Source organism: Gouania willdenowi, chromosome 7 (assembly GCF_900634775.1).
Source record: "Gouania willdenowi chromosome 7, fGouWil2.1, whole genome shotgun sequence".
NCBI classification, from domain to species: Eukaryota; Metazoa; Chordata; class Actinopteri; order Blenniiformes; family Gobiesocidae; genus Gouania; species Gouania willdenowi.
Window position 1 is genome coordinate 3171373 of NC_041050.1, and position 27014 is coordinate 3198386.

Consider the following 27014-nt stretch of genomic DNA (forward strand, 5'->3'; position numbering starts at 1 on the left):
ATTTTCCTGTAATGTTGTAATTCTCAGTATTTTTCTTAATGTATTCTTGCTTTTGTTTTGTGTATTTTTTTTGTGTCATTTTGTTCGTTTAAAACTGCACCAGCATTGTAGACGTCGCTCTGATGAACCTGACGGTAACATGAGAGGAGGACAAAGAAGCAGTGTGAGCGGTGCCTTCAGGGGCTGCAGATCATCACTTAGTGGGTGAAAGAAAGCGTGAGACGTTTGTGTCTTAAAAACGACCTTACACACACACACACACACACACACGCCAGATTTTTTTTGAACCCTCCTATTATCCTCGGGGTCAATTTGACCCCATTCAATGTTTATCATTCAAAAAATAATGGTTGACTCTTTTTTTGCTTTAGAATGATTAATCATAAAATTATCATGATATTTTTTCAATGTGCTGAACACGTATTGGATGCAATGGTGTTACTCTGGGGTCAATTTGACCCCTAGCTGTCAGTGCATTGCAATCTACACGCTCTCTCTCTCTTTCTTGAAAATGTCAATAGCTGTGTTTCCATTACAGATTTTTGCAAAATAAAAGCAATATTTTTGAATGTCGACAAAGTATAATCGCTCTTTGAACGGGTTTCCATTGAACGTCGTTTTGGAGCCTCGTAACTCCTGTGAAATCTCCTTATAACACTCTGCATTCCTTTGTTGTTTCACATTTAATGTGGTACTAATAATTTTTAAGTCTAATGCTAAGAAATGTCTGGATCTCCTCTTCTGTTAAAACGTACCGCGTCATGTTTACTCTGAGAGAAGTGGTCATGTGACCAAGTATGTCACATTCTTTGACTTGTGTTTGCGGAAAGTGTTTCCATAGCGCTTTTGCGATACATTTCAATATCGAAACATCTGAAATTCGTCCTCATGAAAGCGTAAAAACATTTAGCGATACTTGAGTGTTTTTTTTTTTTTTTTTTTAGAAATTCAGCTGTTTCCATTTCCAGTTTTTATTGCGCTATTTAGATTTTGCGCATTTCCAAGGGTAATGGAAATGCAGCTACTGAGGTTTTGGAACAGCTCTTTCACAGTGAAAGTGACGTAGATGAGAATGTGTCTGAAACTTTATCGTGAATAACACCAAATATGTTGCAAAAAGAAGATACAAGTAAGTAAATAAATATGTTTATGAGAGAAAAAGGGGCGGGGTCACCAACAACAAGTTGTATTTCAGGTGTGTTTGTAACATTAAATCCTTCAAAAAGACATTCAAAGCCCAGTAAAGAATTTCTTAGCATTGTCCTTATTATGGGTGTGAGCAGTGGTCACATGACCTGGATGGATTTGAACAACGTTGTTTTTGTTAAAATAAAGTAAAAAAAAAAAAAAACGGTTTCACACTGTGATTAATATTGTATTTTAGATATGAGTAACATGCACAGTATTTCACTTCCCACCCGTTGAGGAATGACTCACAGGCCACACCTGTAAAACCTAAGCTGTGTGTGTGTGTGTGTGTGTGTGTGTGTGTGTGTGTGTGTGTGTGTGTGTGCGTGTGTGTGTGCGTGTGTGTGTGTGTGTGTGATGAGGAAACACCCTTAGAGGGATCTCCCACCTACAAGCTACAAGTTACACAACACACACAACATCACCTAGAAACTTATATTTATTGCCTTTACTGTGCACGTACGAGCACGCACGCACACACACGCGCACGCACACACGCGTACAGAAAGAAAAACACCTTGTATTAATTGCACACATGCCGACAGAAATCTGACACCACAGGACTTATAGAGTTAAAATACAAAACACAAGCTGAAAGTTGATTAAACTTCATGAAGACAGCACGTGTATATGTTAACATAGCGCACGTGTCAAACTCAAGGCCCGGGGGCCAAATCCGGCCCTTTAGAGAATCCACTTCGGCCCACAGACGACGGTAAAAATGACAGAGAAAACATGAATTATTGTGTAAATTACCAAATAATTCAGTTGTAGAAATCTCAAATTGACAAACTCCACAATATTTTTAGGGGCTCGAAGTTTTCCCATGATTGTACCACATGAATGCAGTCATTTTTTTATCACAAATTATGGAAAGAAACCGACATTTTTTTTACAAAAATCTTGCAATTTCTCACAAATAATTTCACAAAAATTGGTTTCAAAATCAAGATTTTTTTGAAGTGAATATCCTGCAGGGACTGATATTGAAAACTATAATGTAAACAATAATGTTAAAATTGCACCCCTGCTTTAGAATATTCAATTTGGCTCACAGCAGAATGCAAAAAAAGTCTAATTGAGTTGTAAATATCTCCAAATTAATACACAAATTCAATGAAACTCCACAATATTAGCAGTGCTCACATTTCCCCCCATTCTTATATCACATGGTTGCAGTCATTTTTAACCTCAAATTGTTAAAATAACTCTCAATTGTTCCAAAATCCTGCATTTTTTTCCTCAAATTCTTCCACAAAATCTCCTCAAAATCCAAAAATACTGAAATCTGTCACTTATTGCTTTGATATCATCAGTGCCGTGCATATTCTATAATTCATTCATATGTAGAAGTGCAAACTAAAGCACAATAATGATTAAATTACTCTAATCTGCGGCCCACTTAAGATAAACTTTTCCATATTTGGCCCCTGAACTAAAATGAGTTTGACACCCCTGACATAGAGTACGGTATATTTACAGTCAGTTCCCAATATAATAATACAGATTGTTTCTAAAATGGTTAACAGTGTATAAATGCATCAGCTCTGTTAGTCGATCCAAAGATTCCATTTTTTTACGTCTGAAACATTCTTTCATTTAAACGTTAAAAACAAAAGCTCAGGTTTAATCAAGAGGTTTTACAGACATTGTTAAAGGAAAGCGTGGCGTTGTTTACAACCACAAGCCCAGTTTATTGTATTATAAAACTAACAGAAGACACTTTTTACCTCTTCATGCGTTTCTAATCAAAAACTTGTGTTTGCAGTTTTACATTTTACATTAAATAGCTTTTTTCTTCATGATCCGAGCAGATATAGTGTAGAGTGCAGAGGAATTGTAGAGTTGAGTACGTTGAAGCTTGAGGGTTTGGTGGCGATGGTTTTTTTTAATTTTGTTTTCTCCGCGGGCGTTTACTCCGTCTGACCCCCGGAGTCTGAATGTTTCTGAACCTGCAGATTAAATACAAATAGAAAAAACACTGGTGAACTTCCACAAAAGATTAGACGTTTGCTTTTAAGCGGTTAGAACGGGAGGAAAGTGTCAGTACAGGTCATGTTGTGCTAGTGGTGGGTGACACTGTAACATTTAGTATCGATCTGATCTCATTCACTCAAACCAACAGCGATGGAGACACGTTGCAAAGCACAAAGAGGGTTTGTTTCCAGCCTGAAGAGACGTGAACACAAGGACTGACGATGCAGGAAATAGGACGACAGATTATTTTAACACTCCAGAGCAGGGCTGCCCAATCCTGGTCCTCATGAATCAGGTGTCCTTGAAGAGGGAAACATCTAAAACATGCTGGATAGGGGCCCTTGAGGACCAGGATTGGGCACCCCTGCTCCAGAGAGTTTAAGGAAGGCCACTGATGACACTATAGGTTCAATTTTGTGTGATCCCCAAAGTAAACGCACAAAAAACAGTTAAGGAAACACAAAACAGCAAAAAATACATAAATTACTCGTAAAAACACCACAAAAAATGCGGCTAAAAGCAACAAAAATACACTAATTTACTTTAAAAACACAAAAGACGACAATAAACACGAGAACAAAAGTGACTCCAAAACACAAAATGACAAAAAATATACCACGTGACAAAATAAATGCACAAAACAACTCCAAAAACACACAAAACAGCAACAATACACTAATTACTTGTATAAACACCACAAAAATTGCACTAAAAACATCAAAAATACACAAAAAATGGTACAAAAGGATGAGAAAAAAAATAAGCACACTAATTTACTTCAAAAACACAAAAGAAAACTATAAAAATAAACACAAAGAACCAACAAAAAATATATAAAATGAAAACAAAAGTGACTCCAAAACACAAAATGACAACAAAAATACACAGAATGACAAAAATATACATAACGACAGAATAACGCACAAAATAACTAAAACACACACATACACACACAAAACAGCAAAAAATACACAAAATTACAAAGAATGTTACAAAGGATAACAAAAACACTAATTTACTTCAAAAACATAAGACGACTAAAAATATACACAAAAAAAACAAACAGAAAAATAAACTAAATGAGAACAAAAAGCACAAATTTACTTCAAAAACACAAAAGATGACTAGAAATATACGCAAAAACAACAGAAAAATAAGAAGAAAAGTGACTCCAAAACACAAAATGACAACAAAAATACACAGAATGACAAAAAATATACAAATCAACAAAAATAAATATGCACAATAACTCAAAAACACAAAAAATTACCCCAAAAACAAATGCACATAATGACTGAAATAACGAGCAACATAAAAAAAAAATAATACAAAATGAAAACAAAGACAGACGAAAGTCTTTATGTTTCCTATATTGATGATCAGATCGGTCGTTAATCTAAATGCTGAGATTATATTCTGATAATCATCTTTTTGTGGCCCCCAGTTGCTCCTCCCTGATCTGCAGCGTTGCTTAGTTTGTGTTCTTGGGTTAAGGTTCTAGTTATTGTGATTGTTCTAGTTATTGTGATTGTTCTGGTTATTGTGATTGTTCTGGTTATTGTGATTGTTCTAGTTATTGTGATTGTTCTAGTTATTGTGATTGTTCTGGTTATTGTGATTGTTCTAGTTATTGTGATTGTTCTAGTTATTGTGATTGTTCTGGTTATTGTGATTGTTCTAGTTATTGTGATTGTTCTAGTTATTGTGATTGTTCTGGTTATTGTGATTGTTCTGGTTATTGTGATTGTTCTAGTTATTGTGATTGTTCTGGTTATTGTGATTGTTCTGGTTATTGTGATTGTTCTGGTTATTGTGATTGTTCTGGTTATTGTGATTGTTCTAGTTATTGTGATTGTTCTGGTTATTGTGATTGTTCTGGTTATTGTGATTGTTCTGGTTATTGTGATTGTTCTGGTTATTGTGATTGTTCTGGTTATTGTGATTGTTCTAGTTATTGTGATTGTTCTGGTTATTGTGATTGTTCTGGTTATTGTGATTGTTCTGGTTATTGTGATTGTTCTAGTTATTGTGATTGTTCTGGTTATTGTGATTGTTCTGGTTATTGTGATTGTTCTAGTTATTGTGATTGTTCTAGTTATTGTGATTGTTCTGGTTATTGTGATTGTTCTGGTTATTGTGATTGTTCTAGTTATTGTGATTGTTCTAGTTATTGTGATTGTTCTGGTTATTGTGATTGTTCTGGTTATTGTGATTGTTCTAGTTATTGTGATTGTTCTAGTTATTGTGATTGTTCTGGTTATTGTGATTGTTCTGGTTATTGTGATTGTTCTAGTTATTGTGATTGTTCTGGTTATTGTGATTGTTCTAGTTATTGTGATTGTTCTGGTTATTGTGATTGTTCTGGTTATTGTGATTGTTCTAGTTATTGTGATTGTTCTAGTTATTGTGATTGTTCTGGTTATTGTGATTGTTCTGGTTATTGTGATTGTTCTGGTTATTGTGATTGTTCTAGTTATTGTGATTGTTCTGGTTATTGTGATTGTTCTAGTTATTGTGATTGTTCTGGTTATTGTGATTGTTTTGTTATTGTGATTGTTCTGGTTATTGTGATTGTTCTAGTTATTGTGATTGTTCTGGTTATTGTGATTGTTCTGGTTATTGTGATTGTTCTGGTTATTGTGATTGTTCTAGTTATTGTGATTGTTCTGGTTATTGTGATTGTTCTGGTTATTGTGATTGTTCTGGTTATTGTGATTGTTCTGGTTATTGTGATTGTTCTGGTTATTGTGATTGTTCTGGTTATTGTGATTGTTCTAGTTATTGTGATTGTTCTGGTTATTGTGATTGTTCTGGTTATTGTGATTGTTCTGGTTATTGTGATTGTTCTGGTTATTGTGATTGTTCTGGTTATTGTGATTGTTCTGGTTATTGTGATTGTTCTGGTTATTGTGATTGTTCTAGTTATTGTGATTGTTCTGGTTATTGTGATTGTTTTGCATGTTAGTAACGTTTAACAGCCTGGGGGAGTTAATCCAGAGTGAAACGTGCACATTTCTCTGTGTTTACAGTAATTCTCAGTGGCTTTGGAACATCAAACCGTCAATGAAATGTCAGATATGTCTATGCTCCAACACGCCTTCATCCCATCATGCACCTCTCCAGGGCATGTGTGTGTGCGCCACCCTCCATGATCAGACCTGGAAAAACCTGAACTTTTTTATGACTTCTTATTGCAAAACAATTTAAAAAACTCTACATAAAATGAGCGGACGTGACTTTCTTAGCTTTGTAGCATCATTACGTAAATCTTAGAAATATATCTATAGCTGTAATACAAACCTTCTCATGTATTACTTCCATTTTTGTCTTTCTTTTTATGTATTTTTTTTTCATTCTTGCTCAAAATAAATAAATAAATAAATAAATAAATAAATAAATAAATAAAATCTAAATCCATAACAATGGATGAGGTAATTGAGGAATCAAGCCAACATAAACTGAGCCAAATTTTAATATAAAAGATCAGTCAATTAAAAACCAGGATAGGAATTTTACAATTTTTCAAACTGATCCAGAATCAGCATAAATATCAGATCTTCTCCAAAACTTAATAAAATCTTCCATGGACTAAGAAACGTGTGTCAAACTCAAGACCTGGGGGCCAAATCCGGCCCTTAAGAGCATCCAATTCGGCCCATAGCAGCAAGCAAAAAATTCAGAGAAACCATGAATCATTGTGTAAATGACCAACTAATTCAGTTGTAGATATCTCCAAATTAATACACTAATTAAAAGAAACTCCATAATATTTGCAGGGCTCACATTTTCCTCATCCTTATATCACATGACAGTCATTTTTAATCTCTTTAACTCTCAATTTTTCTTCAAATTATGGCTGAAAATGTCCCCAAATTACATGAAAATGTGTCACAAAATCAAATATATTGAAAGTGAAGATCCTGCAGCGACTGATATCTGTCACTTATTGCTTAGATATTATCGGTGCTGTGCATAATTTATAATTTATTTATACATGGAAGTGTAAACTAGGGCACAATAATGATTAAATTGTTAATTTTCCCGTCCCAAAGCTACTGAGAATAACTGTAACTGTAGCTACTGTATCTGGTTGACCTTCACTTCACCAGGTTTTTAAAGAACCCTGTGATGGAGTTCCTCTTCTCCACTTTTTTCAGGCCCTTGGCTGCGTCGTCTCCGGCCGCTGAAGCAGCCCCAGCCGCAGCTTTGCTATCAGCAGCCGTGTCTGCAGACTTGGTTTCATCCTTGGGTTTAACTGGAGCTGCTGGTGCTGCTGGTGAGGTGGGGGGGGTCGGAGACGCTGTCTTTGGTGACGCACCCTGAACGCATCATACAGTCACCATTTGTTTTAGACACGGTGGAAGATTGGGACACACTCATGTTGTGGTGATTAAATATAACATCACAAAGTTTCAGATTACATGGAATGAGAGCTTGACTTGGGGAGGAGGGATGGAACACCCCGGAAAGTGCTCCAGTCCAATCCAGAGCTAACACATGGAGGAGAAACAGATGTTTTTATACAAAGAGAGGAAATAAATGGATTTTTCCTGAGCCTTCAGAGGTCAAACGTGTCCACAGAGAAGTGCACTAATACAGAGATTCTCAATCTTGGGGTCAGGAAACCATTTGGGGTCATGAAACACTGTAAGTGGGTCACCAGATGCTTTCAAGAAACTAAGTTTCTGAACAATTTGAACCCATTTTTGCTTATTTTTAACCTTTTTCTGCAACTACACCAAATGTGCCATATTTTAACCTATTTTCATCACTTTTTCTTGCCATATTTTTACATTGCTTTCATTTCTGACACTTCTCCATCAAATTTCAATGTCTGCTCTGCACATTTTTCCCACTTTCAATACGTTTTAACTACTTATAAACCCTTTCCACCACTTTTCCACCTAATGTCACCCATTATTGTCACTTTTAACCTCTTTTCACTATATTTCATGCTTAATTTTTGCCAGTTTAACCACATTCACAATTTGTCATGGCAATTATTTGCCAGTTTAAACTAATTGTTCTAATATTGACACGAGACCATTTTTACCACGTTTTCTGTCCGTTTTTGTCCGTCTGTTCCAATTTCTGTGGTTTTTAAAATCCCATTTCACCAAATTTTTCACCAGTTTTGGTCACTTTTAACCCATTTTTTTCTGATCAAAAACATAAATGTACATCTTTAAGATGACTATATACTAGGGTGCAAATAATACTAAACGTTCCTGGATAACAGTGGATATTATTCAGATCAATAAATAAATGTGGTTATCACAGATTCATAGAACAATAGAACAACATTTTACTGACTTTATGGATGGACCCCAAAAATCTCTCCCCGATATTCACCTTTATAGATTTTTTTATTTTGGGGGTCGTGGGCTGAAAATGTTGAGAACCACTGGATTAATAGACTTATAACTGGAGGGTTGCTGGTCTAATTTCTATGGGCTCTTGAGCAAGGCCCTTTACCCTAATTAACTAACTAAATGCTCCTTTGTGCTGCAAAATAGTATCAGGTTAGAAAGGAGCAGTTTTTTTAATTAGTTTTTTGGATTATCAAAAAACCGAAATCTTTTAGTTGACTGGCCTTCATTTTAAGTTGGATTAATGCAAAACATTGCATTAAGTACATGTCAATGTTAATTTAACTTATTAAATGAATTTCAAATATCTCAACTATAATTTCGGTTTCAAATTGGAACAATTCAATGAAGTTGGTCCAACCAGGTTTTTTCAGAGCACATAACTGCTGAAATGGACGAGCTCTTACTTTGGACTTGAAGAGGGACTTGAAGCCTAATTTGGAGCCAGTCTTCTTCTCTTCCTGACCCGCTGCTGGCGGTTCTGGTTTCGTTGCAGCCTCCACAGTGCCAGCTTTGGGAGGGTCCACCTTCTGACAGAAAAACATCAGAGAACAAAACAAAAGGCTTGGTCATCAATACAGCAGGGACAGAAAAAGAGCAGCTGCTTCCACCTGGTAGAGGAAAGGAAAAGAGAGACTCAAAAACCAAAAGGATTCAACAAAAACAGCTGAAAGTGAGAGTTGGTTCCCATAGGAGGGTGAAAATGACCCCACGGCATCATGCTCAGAAGAAGATACACCTTTAGGGCAGTGGTTCTCAACCTTTTCAGGCTGCAACCTCCAAAATAAAGGTCCCAGAGACCGGGACCCCCCAAGTCAGCAAAATGATGGTCCATTGTTCTATGAATCTGTGATAACCACATTTATTTATTAATTCGAATATTATCCACTGTTATCCAGGAATGTTTATGATTATTATTTGTGCCATAGTATGTAGTCATCTTAAATATGTAAATCATTGTTTTAATCAGAAATAAAAATTAGTTAAAAGTGACCAAAAATGGTGGAAACGGTAGAGAAATGGGATTTTAAAAAGCACAGAAATTAGTTAAAAGTTGCAATAAAAGCACCAAAAAGGGAAAAGTTCACATTAAAAACTTAAAAAGTGTTTTTTGAATTTTAAAAGTATAAAAAATGTGGTTAAATTGGCAAAAACCAAACAAAATGTTGTAAAAAGAGGTTCAAAGTGACAATAATGGGTTAACATATGCAACATTATGTGGAAAAGTGGCCGAAAAGGGTTTTCAAGTGGCAAAAATGTCTTGAAAGTGGAAAAAAAAGTGCAGAAAACGCATTGCAATTTGATGGAGAAGTGGCAGAAATGGGAGTAACTTAGCAAAAATGCATTAAAAGGAGCAACATTTCAAAAATAACAGAAATTGGTTAAAAGTTAGAATTTGGAGTGGCCAAACACGGACAGAGAAAGTGGTAAAAATGGTTTGAAGTGTTAATATTGGAACAATTGTTTTGAAGTGGCAAATAATGGCAAATTGTGAATGTGGTTAATAAAAAAATAATAATAATAAAAATAAGCACAAAATATGGTAAAAAGAGGTTAAAAGTGATGATAATGGGTCAACATATGTGACATTAGGTGGAAAAGTGGTGGAAATGTTTTGAAAACGGAAAAAATTTGCCAAAAAGGCATTACAATTTGATGGTGAAATGAGAATAATGTAGCAAAAATGCATTAAAAGGAGCAAAAATAATAAGTTAAAATGTGACAAGTTTGGTGTAGTAGCAGAAAAATTATAAAAATAAGCCAAAAAAGGGCTCAAATTGTTCAAAAAATATTCTTAGACTACTGAAGGAATCTGGGGACCCCCTCCAATGTCTCACGACCCCAAATGGGGTCCTGACCCCAAGGTTGAGAACCCCTGACTTAGGGAATCAGAAAAAGGAGATGAAATTGAAGTGAGATGAGTCTGAAGAACATCTCACACCTCATCTTCAATCATCGTCTGCACATCTTCAACCACCTGCTGCAATGATAAGACGTGGTAATCAGGTGTAATCAACACGTGTTCAAAGTAATCACGCTTTAGATAAACAGGAATAATAATAATAATAATAATAATAATAATAATAATAATAATAATAATAACGTGCCAAAGCCAACATGTGCTAATATATTTAGCATATGTTAGCGATGATTTGTTGCTGCTAAAGAAAACCTTTGTTGCTCCTTCATTTACCTCCAGGGTTACAAGTATTTCCTCGGCTGTCTCCTCCTGAAGATGGAGCTTATCGTCGCTCTAAACAAACGCACATTCATCACAACGTGTAGAAGCACCATGGGAATGTGAATTCATCCAATCAGTGTGAAATCAGGTTTTCCTTTACCTGCTGCACCGCTAACACAGGCTCAGACACCTCCACTGGTGTTTCCTGTGGAGTGATGCATGCACGTTACACTTCAAATGGAAAGTGGATTTTTGTGGCCAATCTTTATGTCATTTGAGGGGATTTTGTGGAAAATTGCAGGATTTTTGAAGAATTGAAAGTTCTTTTAACAATTTCAGATTAAAAATGATTATTTTTTCTGGGCGACTTTTTACTTCTTACTTTTTTAAACAAATATCTGTACTTTCTACTGCTTACATTTTAAAAATGAGCTCGTTACTTTTAAGACCCTCAAAGATAACGTCACAAAGTAAAAAGACGCAACATTTTGATAGTTTGAGTTTTTTCCTGTTAAGCAGGTCCCTCAATATTATGGTTAACATTGACAAGTTTTTAAAAATATGAAACTCAAAGCTGCTCTTCTTAAAACATAATATTTACAAATTGTATCTATAATTAGTGCTAAATTCTCCAGGTGTTCAAAGGTAACAGATTAAATTTATTTCCATGAGAACTACAATGTGTGTAACATATACAATAATGCAAAAATAATTAGTAGCATCTATCTATAAAAGCACGGAAGTTCTGCATGTGTGCGTGTTTGTGGAGTTTTTGACCGCTTGCACAAATATGTGTGCATCCGTTATTTTGGACTTATTTGGTGATTACGTTACAAAATGTTCATTTTCATTTTATTTTGAAATCACCCCGGAATCAACACTGGTTACACCGGATGGAGGGTTAGACCGGAGAGGGGGGAGGGGCGTCTGAGCAGCCGCGCTCACACTGATATACTAGCAAAGCTCTCAAGTCTCACGCATTGGGCGTGAGACACACGGGCGCGGCTGATGCGCGTGCGAAAACTTTTGACTCCCCAGCAAACTACGCATATGATGCACGGGTTCCTTTTACAGATGTTCACATCTGCATTTTGTGCATGTATCAATGAGCTTTAGTTGTAGTTGTAGCTAAAGTCTGACTGTGTGGTTTACCTGTACCTCTATTACTGGTGTAACCTCTACCTCTGGCTGCGGGGCCTCTTTGATGGTCTGCAGAACAGTGGAGGAACCAGGCTTTTAGTAGAACACAAGTTAGACAAGATGGCACCACAAGAAAAGCTTTTGCCGTACTTTATAAAACAGATAAAAACATGTCAGGGTCAAATATCTTCTCCAAAGATGATCGACTTCAGGAAGAAATGATTAAAATCCATCAAAGTTGTTAAATAAAACACACACACGCACACACGCACACACACGCACACACACACACACACACACACACACACACACACACACACACACACACACACACACACACACACACACACACACACACACACACTCACACACACTCACGCACACAGATATTGTTAACCCTCCTATTATCCTCAGGTATTACACACACATTTTTCCCTTGAGGTCAATCTGACCCCAGCATTATTTAACTCCAGAAAAACAGTTTTTGTTTATTTGTTGAATCCATAAATAAGCCCATGACAATAAAACTCTCTAGCGCCACCATCAGGATAAACAATACTGTGCATGTTTGTTGTCAATTCATAAATTACTCTTGTTATTTTTGTGTATTTTCAGTCGCCTTGTCATGCAACTTTTGGGTAATTTTGTGTGTTTCACATTTTATATTTTTCTTTGGTGTTATTTTTTGTGTATGTTTGCTCTACTTTTGTGTATTTTTTGTAATTTTCTGTTTTTTTTTAGTCATTTAGTGTATTTTCGTCGTAATTTTTGTAATGTTTTATATTTGTGTGCATGTTTCTTTTAATCATTTTGTTCGTTTACTTTGGGGGCCACACAAAATTAGACCATGGGCCGCATGTGGCCCTCGAGCCTCCTGTTGCCCATGTCCCAGCTAGAATTAATAAAATGAGCAATATATATATATATATATATATATATATATATATATACAGTAATTACTAGACATTTCAGGTGACCCGATTTAAATTACAGGCGACCCCAAGGGTGAAAACCACGGCTTTAGAAGCAAAAACCAGTCGAATAGCTGGGCTTGGGGGAAAGGATGAAACAGTGTTTTATTCTGAAAAGGTCAGTCTCTGCAGCAGCTGTGCAGATGTAATAATAATAATAATAATAATAATAATAATAATAATAATAATAATAATATTTTACTTTTGCCTGAAGATTTTAAACCACATGTTGAATTAATTTATCTTAAACATCTTTCATTCAAATCTTTTCTAATTTGGGCATTATGCTTAATCAAATTGTACCCATCAAATCAGGAAAAGTCATGAAATATGGAGCTAAAAACAGAAGTAAATTATTATTTTTTGAATGATAAACATTGAATGGGGTCAAATTGACCCCTAGGATAATACGAGGGTTAAAGTACTTTTCCAGCTCTCTTGAGCATGATGCTAACGCTACCATTTAACCATCATAACATGGACTGGCAACTCGTCCGTGGTGTCTCCAGCTTTGGAAGAATCCTCGTTTCTCACCTTTGGACGGAAGAATTTGCTCAAAGCTGATTTTCCAGGCGAGGACTCTGGTTTCTTCGCAGCAGTTGGTTCTTCTTTGGTTGTTGGTTTCAAACATTTAGCCGCTGGTTCTTTGATTTCCAGCTTTGGTGGAGCTGGTGGAGGTGGTGGAGGGATTGACATTCCTTTGGGTGGTGTGGGCGGCTCGGATACCTCTGCAACCTATTTAAGAAAAAGTAAGAAAGAAAGCTTTATCTTTTTTTATTTATTTAATTTATTACTTACTTAATTCATTTTTCCTTTTTTGTAACTTTATGTTATTTTTTTTTTACTTTTATTTTATTAAAAGGAGCAAGCGGGTTGGAAAGTAGAGAGACTTTTATTCAAAATGTATTTAAATTTTTTTTTTTTTTTTTAAATCTTTAAAATGTTTTAATTGTTTTTAGATATTTTTAATTGTTTTTTTTTGGTATTATTCATTTTATTTATTATATATATATATTTTTAAATATGACACAGCAGTTTTCACCTGCATAGCCCCATTAGATGGTTGTTTCAAACCTTTATCTTCTTTTTATTTCATTGTACTTTTTTTAATTATTATTTATTTACTTTTCTATTGCATTTTTATCTTTATTTTTATTCTTTTGGAAAAAGAATAAAAATCTTTAGAATTATTTGACAGTTTTTAGATTTTGTTTAAATACATTTTCTTTTGTATTTTTTATTCAATGTCAATTATATTTTGAAAAAAAAAAATGACATACAATAATTTTTACCAGCACAGCACCATTAAATGGTCGTTTCAAACTTATCTTTTTAATTTCTTTATTTTATTGTACTTTTTTTCCTACTTTTCCTTCAATTGTTTATCTTTATTTTCTTTCATTTATTTGTATTATTCCTATTATACATTTTATTTTGTATTTATTTTTTAATCTTATTTCAATTATATATTTTTCTAAATAGCATTTAGTAATTTACCAAACTGCATCAGCAGTGAATTGCTCGACAGTATTTTAGAGGAACCCAAACATTCAAAGCAGGTGTGTCAAACCTAAGGCCCGCTGGCACAAGCTGGACCACCGGAGCCTCCACTTTAGGCCGTGGGAGGATTTTGTTTGTTTTTTTGTACATTTTAGTGTTAAAATTAAAAGACAAAAATATGAATAATGGAGTAAATCACTATGAAATTATTTCAATATATCTCAACTCTTTAAAATTGACAAAATTAATGACACCGCCCAATATATGCTTTTTTCCCATCAAAATACCTAAAAAGTAACCGAAAAATTTCCTCAAATTTCATTAAAGGTTTTAAAAAAAGTGGTCCACAAATAAATTCCAGGAGTTTTGAAGAACAAGATGTTGGAGGTACTAATATCTGTAGTAACCTAATGTTTGTAAGGGAGTTAAAGAGCATTAAAATCCAAAACTGTTGAAATGTCTCTTAAATCTGTGTTTTTTCTGGTCCTGTTTACTGGAGATCAAATAAGGTCGAATGTGGCCCCTGAGGTAAAATGAGTCTGACACCCCTGATTTAGAGCAAACAGTGTGAGGTGAGGAAATGAAACCAAAATAAAACATAAAATAAAAGTGGTCTTTATGCTCACGGTGGTTGTTGGTGCTGCTTGGCTCTCCTTCTGGGACTGTTTAGCAACAGAAAATAAAAAGCACTTAGATGCATGAGAGGAATTAAATCCAACAAATATGTTCTCATATTTGTTCAGTAGATGCAAAAGTTTTAAATTCAAAGAATGCAGAAAGATGTAGATACACAATAAGGTGAGGGGGGAAATGTGAAATAAAGAAAGTGATTAAGAGCTTGGTTACCTGATCTTTTGCTACATCAGGGGTGGCTGTTTCCTTTTTGGATGTTTTTGTGTTATTCACCTGAATAACAGAAAAGTAAAGGATGTCGGCCAGATTTCAGACAAAATCTAACCTCACACTTTCCCACCAAGGCTAAACATGGGAAACTGGCTGCCTGGGGGCCACGTGCGGCCCTCAATCTAATTTTGTGTGGCTCCCAATGTGAGTGCATAAGAGAAATTTTTAAAATGCACGAAATGACAATACATGTGCAAAAAAATGACTTCAAAATTCACACAAAGTGCAACAAAAACAAAGAAGACAGAAAAGGACACAAAAGCACTAATGTATTTAAATAACAAACATGATTCCAAATACTCATTAAATGACTCCAAAAAGCCACAAAATTACTCAGATAACACACAAAAACAGCCACCACCATTATAGCTAAGCTTCACACTTGTCACCAGACTGGCTTGATTACACAACACAATAAGCACAATATGTTCTACTACTCACTCTCACTGTAAAATAATCTAATCTTCCCCACTCTTTCTATTTCCTGCCTTGAGTCTCTGCTCCCTGCTCCCCTCCCCCGAGGTGTAACACTGCTCTCCCTTTTTATATCCATAATAAAATGTTTCTTTCCCTTCCTTAGGGAGGGCTGGTGATGGTCACAATTAAGCAATAAAATAAATGAATTTATTTCATTACAATAACAAAACATGCATAACACAAAATTACAGTAAAAATCACATCACAGAAATAAAAAACTAAAACAAACAAAATGAAAGATACACAAATTGCAACAAAAACACAGAAAGTGACTTAGAAAACTCACAAAATGACAACCACCCCCCCACTAAAACAACTCCAATAAACACAAAAAATGGCAACAACACACAAAATCACAGAAAAATTAAAAGAATGACAATAAAAATGCACAAAAATGACTCCAAACAGACACAAAATGGCAAAAGAAATGCATAAAAAACAGAAAACTCAAAAACACAGAAATGACTCGTATAACTCATAAAACTACAATAAAAATACACAAAATGAGTCCAAGAACACAAAACATTACTCGTAAAACTCACAAAACTACAATAAAAATACACAAAATGTCTCAAAAAACCTGCATTAATGCACAAAAAACTCTAAACACACAAAAAAGGCAACAAAAGCACAAACAATGACATAAACACACACTAAATGACAATAGAAATACACAAAAAGACTCCAAAAATCACACTAAAAGGAATCTAAAAACACACAAAATGACAGAAAAATCAATGAACGATGATAAAAATGCACAAAATGACAACAAAAAAAAACAACAAAAAAAAATGCATAATATGCACAATAGACACAACATGATTACAAACACACACAAATTGGCTACAAAAACACATAAAATGAAAATAGAAATGTACAAAATGACAACAAAAACAAGAATATACAAAAGTGAAATGATAAACATACACACAAATAATAATATACAAAAGTGAAAGGTTAACTATACACAAAAACTCACTGTTCTTCCCAATATTAATGCACATATTGATTTTTATTCTAAATGCTGATAATAATGTGGCCATTTTTTCTATAGGCTTTGTGTTACTGTACATAATGTAGTGAAGCTGCAGTCACACAGGAACAGAACCATATTCATGTATTTTAAACAGAAAGCTGCCCTGAGTCTTTATGAGGAGCTAGCTGATGCTAACAGTGCACACTGAGCTCCTCTGACAGAGCACATATACAGTCATTGTGCTGTGGAGATGGCGTAGGCCTCCCCGCGCTCTGCCCGCGCTCTGTCCTCACAAACCCTGACTTCCAAGTGCACAAGCGTCCGTTGTGAGCTCACAGTCAGGGACGAACAAAGGGAGCCACATTAGCCGCACGTTCAAAGGCTTGATTAGCATTTAGCATTTAGCTAGGGCAGCGCTAACTCTTTAAAACGCCATCAATCCAAAGAGGAAACACAAAGGAAGCTTGTTAAACGTTCACCATCAGGCACCGCCTCATCAAGATCATCCACAAAACAAGGGAATATTAAAAAAATAAATACATGTATATGCTTACATTATTAGAAATAAATGAGCAAGCATCATTTATTTAATCACTAAAGCCTTTGATCTCATTGAAACCACACATTTAAACAGCCTGTGTTTATTCATTCATTCAATAATTGACATTTATTCACTTACTAACTTATTTAATTAGTTACCTACTTCATTTGTTACCTACCGGTATAGTGTAACATACTTATTTACCTCATTAGTTACCTGTACTTATTTACATACTGTACATACTTCATTGATTACTTAGCTTCTCTTTTGCTTATTTATTTACTCACTAAATGTATTTACTTACTGAAATACTTCTACTCACTAACTAACTTGCTTAATTCCTTAGTCACGTTCTTGTTTACTTGGTTAAATACTTTTACTTAGTTACCTAACACTCATTTACATACTTACTTACTTAAATTATAAATGACTTGCCCAGTTAAAATACGTTTACTTACTTAGTTACTTAAATACTTAGACCCTTAGTTACTCACTCATTTACATACCTACTTACTTAAATTATTAATTCCATAGTTACTTTCTTGCTTACTTAGTTAAATACTTTTACTAATTTACTTAAAAACTTAGTCACTCATTTACATACTGTACCTATTTACTTAATTGATTAATTCCTTAGTTCCTTTTTTGCTTATATAGTTCAAAACTTTTGCTTATGTAGTTACTTAAATATTTAGTCACTTAGTTACTCATTTACTTACTTAAATGATTAATTCCTTAGTTACTTTCTTGCTTATTTGGTTAAATACTTTTACTTAGTTACTTAAACACTTAGTCACTCATTTACATGCCTACTTACTTAAATTATTAATTCCTTAGTGCTTACCCAGTTAAACTTACTTATTTAGATGATTAATTCCTTAGTTACTCATTTATTTACTTAGATGATTAATTCCTTACTTACTTCTTTGCTTAGGGAGTCTTTATGTGAAGCTATCCGAGGCTGACCCAGTGCACACTGAGCTCTGACAGACACATACAGTACGTGCTCTGTCATTGTCACGCCTATTGTACTCCGCAGATGGCGGAAGTAACTACTTATACTTACTTAGTTACTTAAATACTTAGTAACTTGGTCACTTACTCATTTATGCTTCTACTTGCCTAAATTATTAATTCCTGAGTTACTTTTTTGCTTACTTAGTGAAATACTTTTACTTACTTTGTTACTTAAGTACTTAGTCACATGGGTACCTACTCATTTACGTGCCTACCTATTTAATTTATTACTTAGCTACTTGCTTTATTACATTAAACTGTATTGTTTTGTAGAGTTTTTGTTTAGAGGAAGTTTAATGTAACTATTGTCAGTACACATGGATGTTAGAATCAGTTTTGTTGTTTTTAGTCTGTTATTAAACTCTATATTTCTGAGTTTTATCTCTTCATGAGGGCTAAATAACTTAAAGTAATTGAGTGTTTCTTACCAGAGATTTAAAGAAGTTCATAACTGGTGGTTTTTCCTCTTGGTTTCTCTCCTCTTCCTCTCTCTTCTCCGGCCCCTCCTCTGTGACACTGGTTCCAATGTCGACTTCAGGAGAACTTTGAAGGTCTGGACCCCCGTTAAAAATCACACTGACTACTGGTCCCGTTGGTGGCTGAGAGGGGTCCTGGTGGGGGTCTCTAGCCTCCTGGTGGACATTCACACACAATCAGAGTAGTAGCAGCGTGTGTGGGAGCACAATTCCAACCATGTCTCTGCCCACTGGGCCCTTGGTCAACAATGGGCCCTTTAATGAATGTTGGTGTCCCAGCCCTCACCCAGTGGCATTCAGCAGTGTGTGAGAGGCCTGGGAATGTCACAGATGTCAAAGTACCAGAGAAATACCAATATTAAAACAAATCTGACTGAAAAGAAGAGTATAACAATAGCAGGGGTTCAATTATGGAACTACTGCCTAAAGCAATGGTTCTCAGACTTTTGAACCACTTTTGTTCCGACTACAACATTTTTCGGTGAAAAAATAACTATATATCATAATGATGGAATGAATGAGTGATAACACACATTTTAAAGAATCACATTCTGTAAATAAGTGAATGAAACAGTATTTAGTGCCTCCTGAATACATTTATTTCTTAGTTAATGTTCCATTCAAGATCATTTCAATCATCATTTTATGTGTTTCTGTGTAGTTTTTTTGTTTTGTTGTTGTTTGTCTATTCTTCTCTTCTTTTGTGTGTTTTTGTTGTTGTTTTTGTGTGTTGTTGATATTATTTAAATTATTCTCTCTCAATGAGTGCGTTTTTGGTGTCATTTGGTTGTTTCCTGTGTTATTTTTGTGTATTTTGTAGGGATCTTGTGTATTTTTCTCTCCTTTAGTGTGTCTTTGTTGTCGTGTTTTGAGTTGCTGGCATACGCAGAGTTTGTGGAGGGCGAAAAAATAGAATTTTTGATCAAATGTACACAATATACCGTGTATAAAGCGTACCCCCTTTTGAGAAACACTGGTATAAAATATATTAATAATTTTTTTTCTTCTGTGTCTGATTTACAACATGGAATAAGTGGTTTCAGTTTAATCTGGTTAATTTGTTACGACAGCATATTAGGGCCACTTTAAAGAAAAAATAAATAATCTGAGCACGACGAGATTAAAGTCGTAACATTTTGAGAATCAAGTCGTAGTTTTATGAGAATAAAGTCGAATCTTTAAACATGGTACAGCGCTCAAAATCAACTGTTGAAGTGAACGCAGCGTAACAGCGATAGCCCTGAAGTCGACCACTTCCATCCACTTCCTCCTCCACAATAAAAGAGGCCATTTGCTCCTATTCAGTCTGGTTCTTTGGTTAAAGTGTTGATGACTCAGTATGTCACCATGTGTGACACCTAAAGAGAAACTTTATCTCAATAAATGCTCCAGATTCTCTGTAACACACGACGAGCGACTGCAACACAGACAAGATCCTGTTTAGATTTCAATTTTATTCTCATAAAATTATGACTTTATTCTCAAAATAATACAACTTTAATCTCGGAGTGCCCAGATTTTTATTTCCTTTTTATGTGGCCCTAATATGCCATCATACGTTCCTTCAACCGAAGCTTGTCTCACAGGATGAATATGAATAATATTCATAATAATATGAATAATCAACAAAGAAAATAACAAAAACAGTTTCATGTGTAGGATTTTTGTTTTTATTTTGTTGATTGAAAACTTTTTGATTGATTTTTTCTTTTTTTTCCGCTGCTTTTTCTTTTCTTTTTCACATAATGAAGTACAGCATCTATTCTCAAAATTACCAAGTGTACAAAAATAATTTATTAAAAAATCCTCTGAACACTAAAACATCACTTCCCGTGTTTTTCTTTCTTTCTTTCTTTCTTTCTTTCTTTCTTTCTTTCTTTCTTTCTTTCTTTCTTTCTTTCTTTCTTTCTCTCTCGCTCTTTTAAAACATTTCCAACAAACTGAAAGTCTTTAGACGTTGCGTGTTTTGCCACACCTTTTAGTGAAAAGATCAGAAATGTCACTTTGGTAGAATTTTTGAGGAGAAATGCAAGAAATCACAGTAAATACTTCCATGCACTGTGCAACATGTGCCAGCACCTGCATCCTCACTTGCATTTCGTTCAGGAAATGCAAATATTCTAGTTTATTTTGGCATGATGAAGTATCTATTGTCATAAATCATTCATTAAAAAATCCTCTATGAACAAAGATCTGTCACAGCAACAAAAACATTACGGCCCGTGGTTTTTTCTTTCTCGCTCTTCTAAAACATTTCCAACAAACTGAAAGTCTTTCGACGTCGCGAGCTTGCGTCGCTTTCCCACAGGCTTCGACTCCTCTCCCCTCCTGAGGTTTGTTGGATTCTTCCAGTTTCTGCCACGTCATCCTCCGACGGTCCCGTTTCCTCCTCATTGTGTTTTTCCATCAGAGGTACAAAAACAGTTGCAACGATGACCTCCTCCTCCACCTCAGTCCATCCTCCAATGGTTGCAGGCTCTTGGCTAGGGCTGAGTTGGAAGTCTAAATCTTCGGCCAGAGCGTCGATTGCTTCCTCTGGCATTTCGTCATCGGTTTCTTGGACAGAGATATGACTGAAGTCTGAATAATCTAGTTCAGCATCGGCGTTCTTGTCTGTAATTGGCTTTTCTGGATCCAACAAAAGCCTGAATTCAGTGTAATGAGTTGAGCTAGAGGTTTTGTCATCGAAGGGTTCAGAAGGAACGACCTTTGAAGGTCCTTCTTCGGGTTCTGTTTGTGTAAAAAAGTCTTCCACGGGTGGTCTCTCGTCTCCTTTTTCAGTGGATGTTTCAGTCTCTTGGTCAGTTGATTCATCAGTCCATCCTTCAATCATTGCAGATTTTTCACTAGGGCTGAGTTGGAAGTCTAAATCTTCGGCCAGAGCGTGGATTCCTTCTTCTGGCATTTCATCATCGGTTTCTTGGACAGAGATGTGTCTGAAGTCTGAATAATCTAGTCCAGCATCTGCTCTCTCATCTGAAATTGGCTTTCCTGGATCCAACAAAAGCCTGAATTCAGTGTAATGAGTCGAGGTGGAGGTGTCGGGAACAACCTTTAAAGGTCCTTCTGCTTGTGTAGAAAAGTCTTCCACAGGTTTGCTCTCGTTTCCTACTTCTCTGGATGTTTCCGTCTCTTGCCCACTTGCTTCCACAGCATTCGTCTCGTTCTTCGTCACTTTGTCCACTCCTACCTTTGACGTGATAAAATCCGCCTCGTCGGTGGATTCACTGGCGAACACGGCTTCGATGCAGTCAGCCACCACTTTGGGAAGGTCGTACATCACCCCCAACGGCACGCTTTCATCACTCCTTTCTGCTTCCGCGTGATTGTCTTTCTCTGGTTTTATAGAGTTGGAGTCAAACCTCTCTGGCCAGTGATGTTCAGTGACATCCTTCCACCTGTCGTGCGTTGAAACCTCAGCGTTTGCACGTGGTGATCCAAAGTCCTGACACTCCACAGTGTCTGCTTCTTTTGAATCCTTCATTACGAGAGCCAACATTCACATTAAAATGAGTTAGTTTCCATGCATGCGTTGATTCAAGAATCCTGTAATCATCATCTGTTTGTAGATCTTTGTCCAAAACCAACAACTGATCCCTGCTAAAGATGGTCAATTTAAATATTAATATATTAAAGGGATCTTCCACTGTTTTTACAAGTTTGGCCTAAAATCTTTGAAATGTACTTATTGGAAGATCTATGCCTAACAACACATTACTATGCACTATATTCATTTCAATAACTTTTAAAAATGCCTCTACTTTACAGTTTTAGAGCCTGTGTTCCTCCATCTTGAAATCATGCGACTGATGATGTCACACGGCCCCAATGCCTTAAACATCCCATTGTTTTCTATTGGAGTGAAACATTGAGCCTGTTTTTTTAGATCGTTTAGCAGCTTTTTCAGTCCAAATGACAACTTGTGCACTTTTGGTTGCTTTAAAATGAATAATCAGGAAAAGTTAAAGATGTTGATATGAACCTGTTTTGTTAGGCATATATCTAATAAGGACATTACAAAGGTTTTAGGTTACATTTATAACAACGGTGGAGGAGTTCTTCCTCATCAGATCTGCTCAGGTTGGAGCTTTAAGCTGGATTTGAGACTTTAGCTGGATTTACCGTTGCTTTAGTTTTTTTGTTTTTTAAGTGTGCACAGCGGGGAGTACCTGGAGAAACCTCATGCACACAAAGGGAGAACATGCAAACTCCACACGGAAAGGTCAAGGTTGAAGAAAAAAGAGAATGACTGAATGATTACGAAGGTGAGTAGTAAATAAATACTGTATAGGTACAGTAATTAAGTAAATATGTATATAAGCAAGTAAATAAAGAAGTATGTTAGTACCTAAGTATGTAAATAAGTAGGAAAAAAGCTAATAAGTAAGTTGATAAGTAGGGAAGTAGTTGAGTGTGTCAATACAATACAAGTAATTACTAAGTAAGTAACTCAATGTTTGATTAAAGTACTTAAGTAAGTAAATAAGTGAGTGAATATGTGAGTAAGTAAGTAAATAAGTAAGTGAGAGGATTTGTAAGTACTGAAGTACATACTGTAGGTTTTAGTGAAACCATTACTTACTGGTTGTGTGGTAATGATGGTCTGACCAGCATCCACCTGGTCTCCACTGATGGTCGTTTCCTCCACACTCGGCTCGTCTACTACTGCTTCCACTTTCTTTTTGAACATTTTACCAAAAAACTTTTTCTTTGGGACTTCCTCCTTCTGTTTGGGGGGATCGGGGGTTTGTGGGGGAACCTGGACACTAACGAGGAGCTCCTTGGTGACCTCTGGTGTTTCAGGAGGGGCGGAGATTTCAGACGAGACTGGAGCAGTGTTGGGCGGGGCCTCTGAGTCGATGACCACACATTCAGTTGAGTCGATGGCGAGGTTTAAAGTCACGGGTTCTTCGTTCTGTTTGACCACAGCTGGATCTTTACCTGGAATAAGAGAAAAACGTGTCAAAGTTGTTCAATTAGAAACCGGAAAACAGTAGAGATGAGCAATATTATCGGTCCACCGATATAATAGTTCTGCAACATGTCAGACGTATTAGTAATAGGGTGTACATTGGTATGAATCTGACGATATGATAACCACAGCCGTCAACACACACAGAAGTTGATCACAAGAAACGAGGAGCACCAGTAGATTCATTACACCACCTCTGGGTCCTTTAATCACGTATCTTGTGCATGTTTTTCGCAACATCCATTTTTTTGGTTTTTATTTATTTATGTATTAATAGCGTTTCTATTCACCAGTTCATCAGTAATGTGACTAATGTTTTGCTGCTTTTTTGGTCCGAGAGTAAAAGTCCACCCCCGTCTGTGGGTCCCCACTGTGTGGTGAGATCAAAACATGAAGTTTCCTAGTTTCCCCGTAAATTTCCACAGATCTCACAAACAGTACAGGATTTAATTTTTTTTAAATGTTTTGGTTTTAATTCAGTAAAACAAAATAACCACACCGTTTATTTGTTGTTTGGATTTCGTTTTGAAATGGAAATGACAATGAACACACAGTATACAGATTAAAATGGCATGAAATACAATTTATTCAAAAATAAAATTGGTAATAATAACTAACTGTAATTTAAGTTGTAATTTAAAAAACAAGTGGTATGATTATCAAACTTCTTAAATTATTATTATTATTATCATTTTAAAGTAACCACACACATCTATGAAAGTGTCCAGGATATTTTATGAAAATAAATCAACTTCCAAACTAAAATGCAATGAGGAGTAGGTAGTTTAACAAGGTCTGATGGTGCGTTCACTGACACCTAGGCAAGGCAAAGCAAGGTAAATTTATTTGTATAGCGCATTTCATACACAAAGCAACTCAATGTGCTTTACATGATCAAAAAGGTGCAACAGAAAACATTCAACAGCTTAAAATCAATAAGAACATACAGTGAATACATCTGGAGACGTAATATCGTATATTTAGTCTTTGACAACATCGACATATTGTGTGCATTGTGAATATTGTACATCCCTAGAAAACAGACATTTGTGTGTGATTTTCTGGCTAAGCTGTGATTGCAGTCTGACGTTATTTCAACAAACATGAACATGAGTAAAAATGTCAAAGCTCACGCACCATTAAACCTGGGTCTATTGGTCTTTCGGAAACAAACACAAACCAGATCAGCGTCACTGTTAGCATTGTTAGCATCACCAGCCACGCTTATACACACTGTGATGCCAACAGAATCATCACACAAACCCAACCGTGACAGGACAAATACCAGTGCTGGTCCCAGTCTGAGACTACGCCTTTAGAGTTTACACTGGGTGACTGGGAGACACAGCCCAGCAGGGAGTCACTGTGTTTACAAAGTATTAAAACAGTCTAATTCAACATGGTCATATAAAGATGGGCTGGTGTGGTTTGTCCTTCACTGTTTATTCTACATTTTTCCCAGCAACCAGATACAATGACTTTATGAAGAAGCAACTCAACTATGTGCATCCTATCAACATTATTATTACAGTATTTGTTTAGCTTTGAGCTGTCAAAATCAAATAGTAATTTTTAAATAATTATTGTTTTTTGTTATGTATATCAGAATCAGAAATCAGAAATGTTTTAATGGCCAAGTACATATGTACAAGGATATGGATAATGATTTGGCAAAATATCACAATATTTCACTGCACGATTATCGTATTGATCCAAAAATTGTCTAAATCCTTTATTTTTAATCAGTTTTTAATAATAAAAAAAAACAAAAACATTTAATTGTGCTAACATGCATAGCACGTAAACGCCCAGTCACCAGGTGTCAGTGAACGCACCATCAGACCTTGTTAAACTACCTCACCCCTCAATGCATTTTAGTTTGGAAGTTGATTTTCATAAAATATATTATTTTTTAATTTGTTTTAATGTAATTTGACATTTCGATGAACATACCAGTATATTTGTACTTTAATTACAGTTAGTTACCATTTACTTGTTCTTGCAAGTTTTAAAAGAACTAAATAAATTGTATTTCATACCATTTTGTACTTGAATTTTAATTATTAACATCACAATATATCACAATGGGTATCGTATTGGTTGGTATTGGGATAAATTGTATCATGACATGCAAATCGGGATTGGTATCGGATAGTCAGATTAATGGAAATGCACACCCCTCATGTATTTTTCACTAAGCTGCAGATATAAAACAAACAGCTTGGTTAATGACTGCACATTGAGTGGTAGTAGGCCACATATTTTAAATGAAAAGGGGAAGTTACCGTCGATTTCCGGCCCGCCGTTCAGCGTGACGCTGCCGCTCACTGATCCGTTCTGATGCTTCTCTGAAATATTCACATCCTGCAGAAAAAAATTCCAATTAAAGACGCTGTGGTTTGTTATGTGGCCCCAAAAACACACAAAATACTCCAGTAACACACAAAACTACTACAGAAATGAACGACAAAAGTAATAAACAAAATGACAACAAAAATACACAAAATGACAGAAAAAGACAACAAAAGTTCACAAAAAAACAAAAAAAAAAATACTCTGCAAAGACACAGTACTAACAAACAAGCAAAATGACAACATAAATATGCAACGTGACAGGAAAAATACACAAAAGGACATCATAAATGCACAAAATGCAAACGTAACAAGCAAGACCACAACAAACATACACAGAATGACAGAAAAATACACAAAACAAAAGCAAGAATACATTGAAAAAAATGCAAAAAATTAAAACATTTCAGGAAAATACAGTAAAAGACATGAAAAACACAGGAAATGTACAAAAAACTACTACAAAAATTAACAAAACGACAACAGTAGTACACAAAAAATAGAAAATTTACAGAAAATGACAACAAAAGTTAATTTTATTGGGAAAATACACAAAAGGACAACATGAATGCAAGAAATTCAATCGTAACAATTTCTTGCAGCAACACACATACACAACAACAAACATACACAGAATGACAGAAAAATTACAATAAAAACCATTATGTATATAAAATAAATATATTTGCAAATTTAAAATCTGTTTCGTTCTCACCTCGGTTTGGTCTTCGTTTTTCGAGTTCTCGTTTCCCATTGTTCCTCCAATTTAAAAAACCTTGTCAAACAAACAAATTGGACATGAAGCTATAATCCCGTTCCACGCAGCGCTGCAGATTATCTCTACACTCACTTGTTCTCGTTGTCTTACCTTTAAACTCCAAAAATCAAGAGAAATATAATTTTGATTTAAAAAACAGAAGTCGAGGGTTTTACGTGCTTCTCTTGTTCAAATGTTGACACAGACTGTTGTTGA

The 27014-nt window shown here is 35.4% G+C and overlaps 1 protein-coding gene across 16 annotated transcripts; it reads right to left on the minus strand.

Moving 5' to 3' along the window:
* Positions 1-1609: 1609 nt before the first annotated feature.
* bcas1 (brain enriched myelin associated protein 1) lies at positions 1610-27014 on the minus strand. Of its 16 annotated transcripts, XM_028453366.1 has the most exons (16): positions 26910-27007; positions 26757-26816; positions 25975-26053; positions 23300-23658; positions 18670-18873; positions 15174-15233; positions 14954-14989; positions 13362-13562; positions 11869-11925; positions 10877-10921; positions 10729-10788; positions 10477-10515; positions 8942-9064; positions 7587-7655; positions 7272-7484; positions 1610-3140 (listed from the first exon to the last, which is right to left on the minus strand). In XM_028453366.1, exons 2-16 carry the CDS (start codon positions 26793-26795, stop codon positions 3102-3104), a joined length of 1623 nt encoding a protein of 540 aa, XP_028309167.1. In that variant the 5' UTR covers positions 26796-26816; positions 26910-27007; the 3' UTR covers positions 1610-3101. The 16 variants fall into 16 exon arrangements, with proteins under 16 accessions (XP_028309167.1, XP_028309172.1, XP_028309170.1 ...); XM_028453371.1 differs by having other exon boundaries at positions 10477-10512; positions 11875-11925; positions 26757-27014; XM_028453369.1 differs by having other exon boundaries at positions 11875-11925; positions 26757-27014.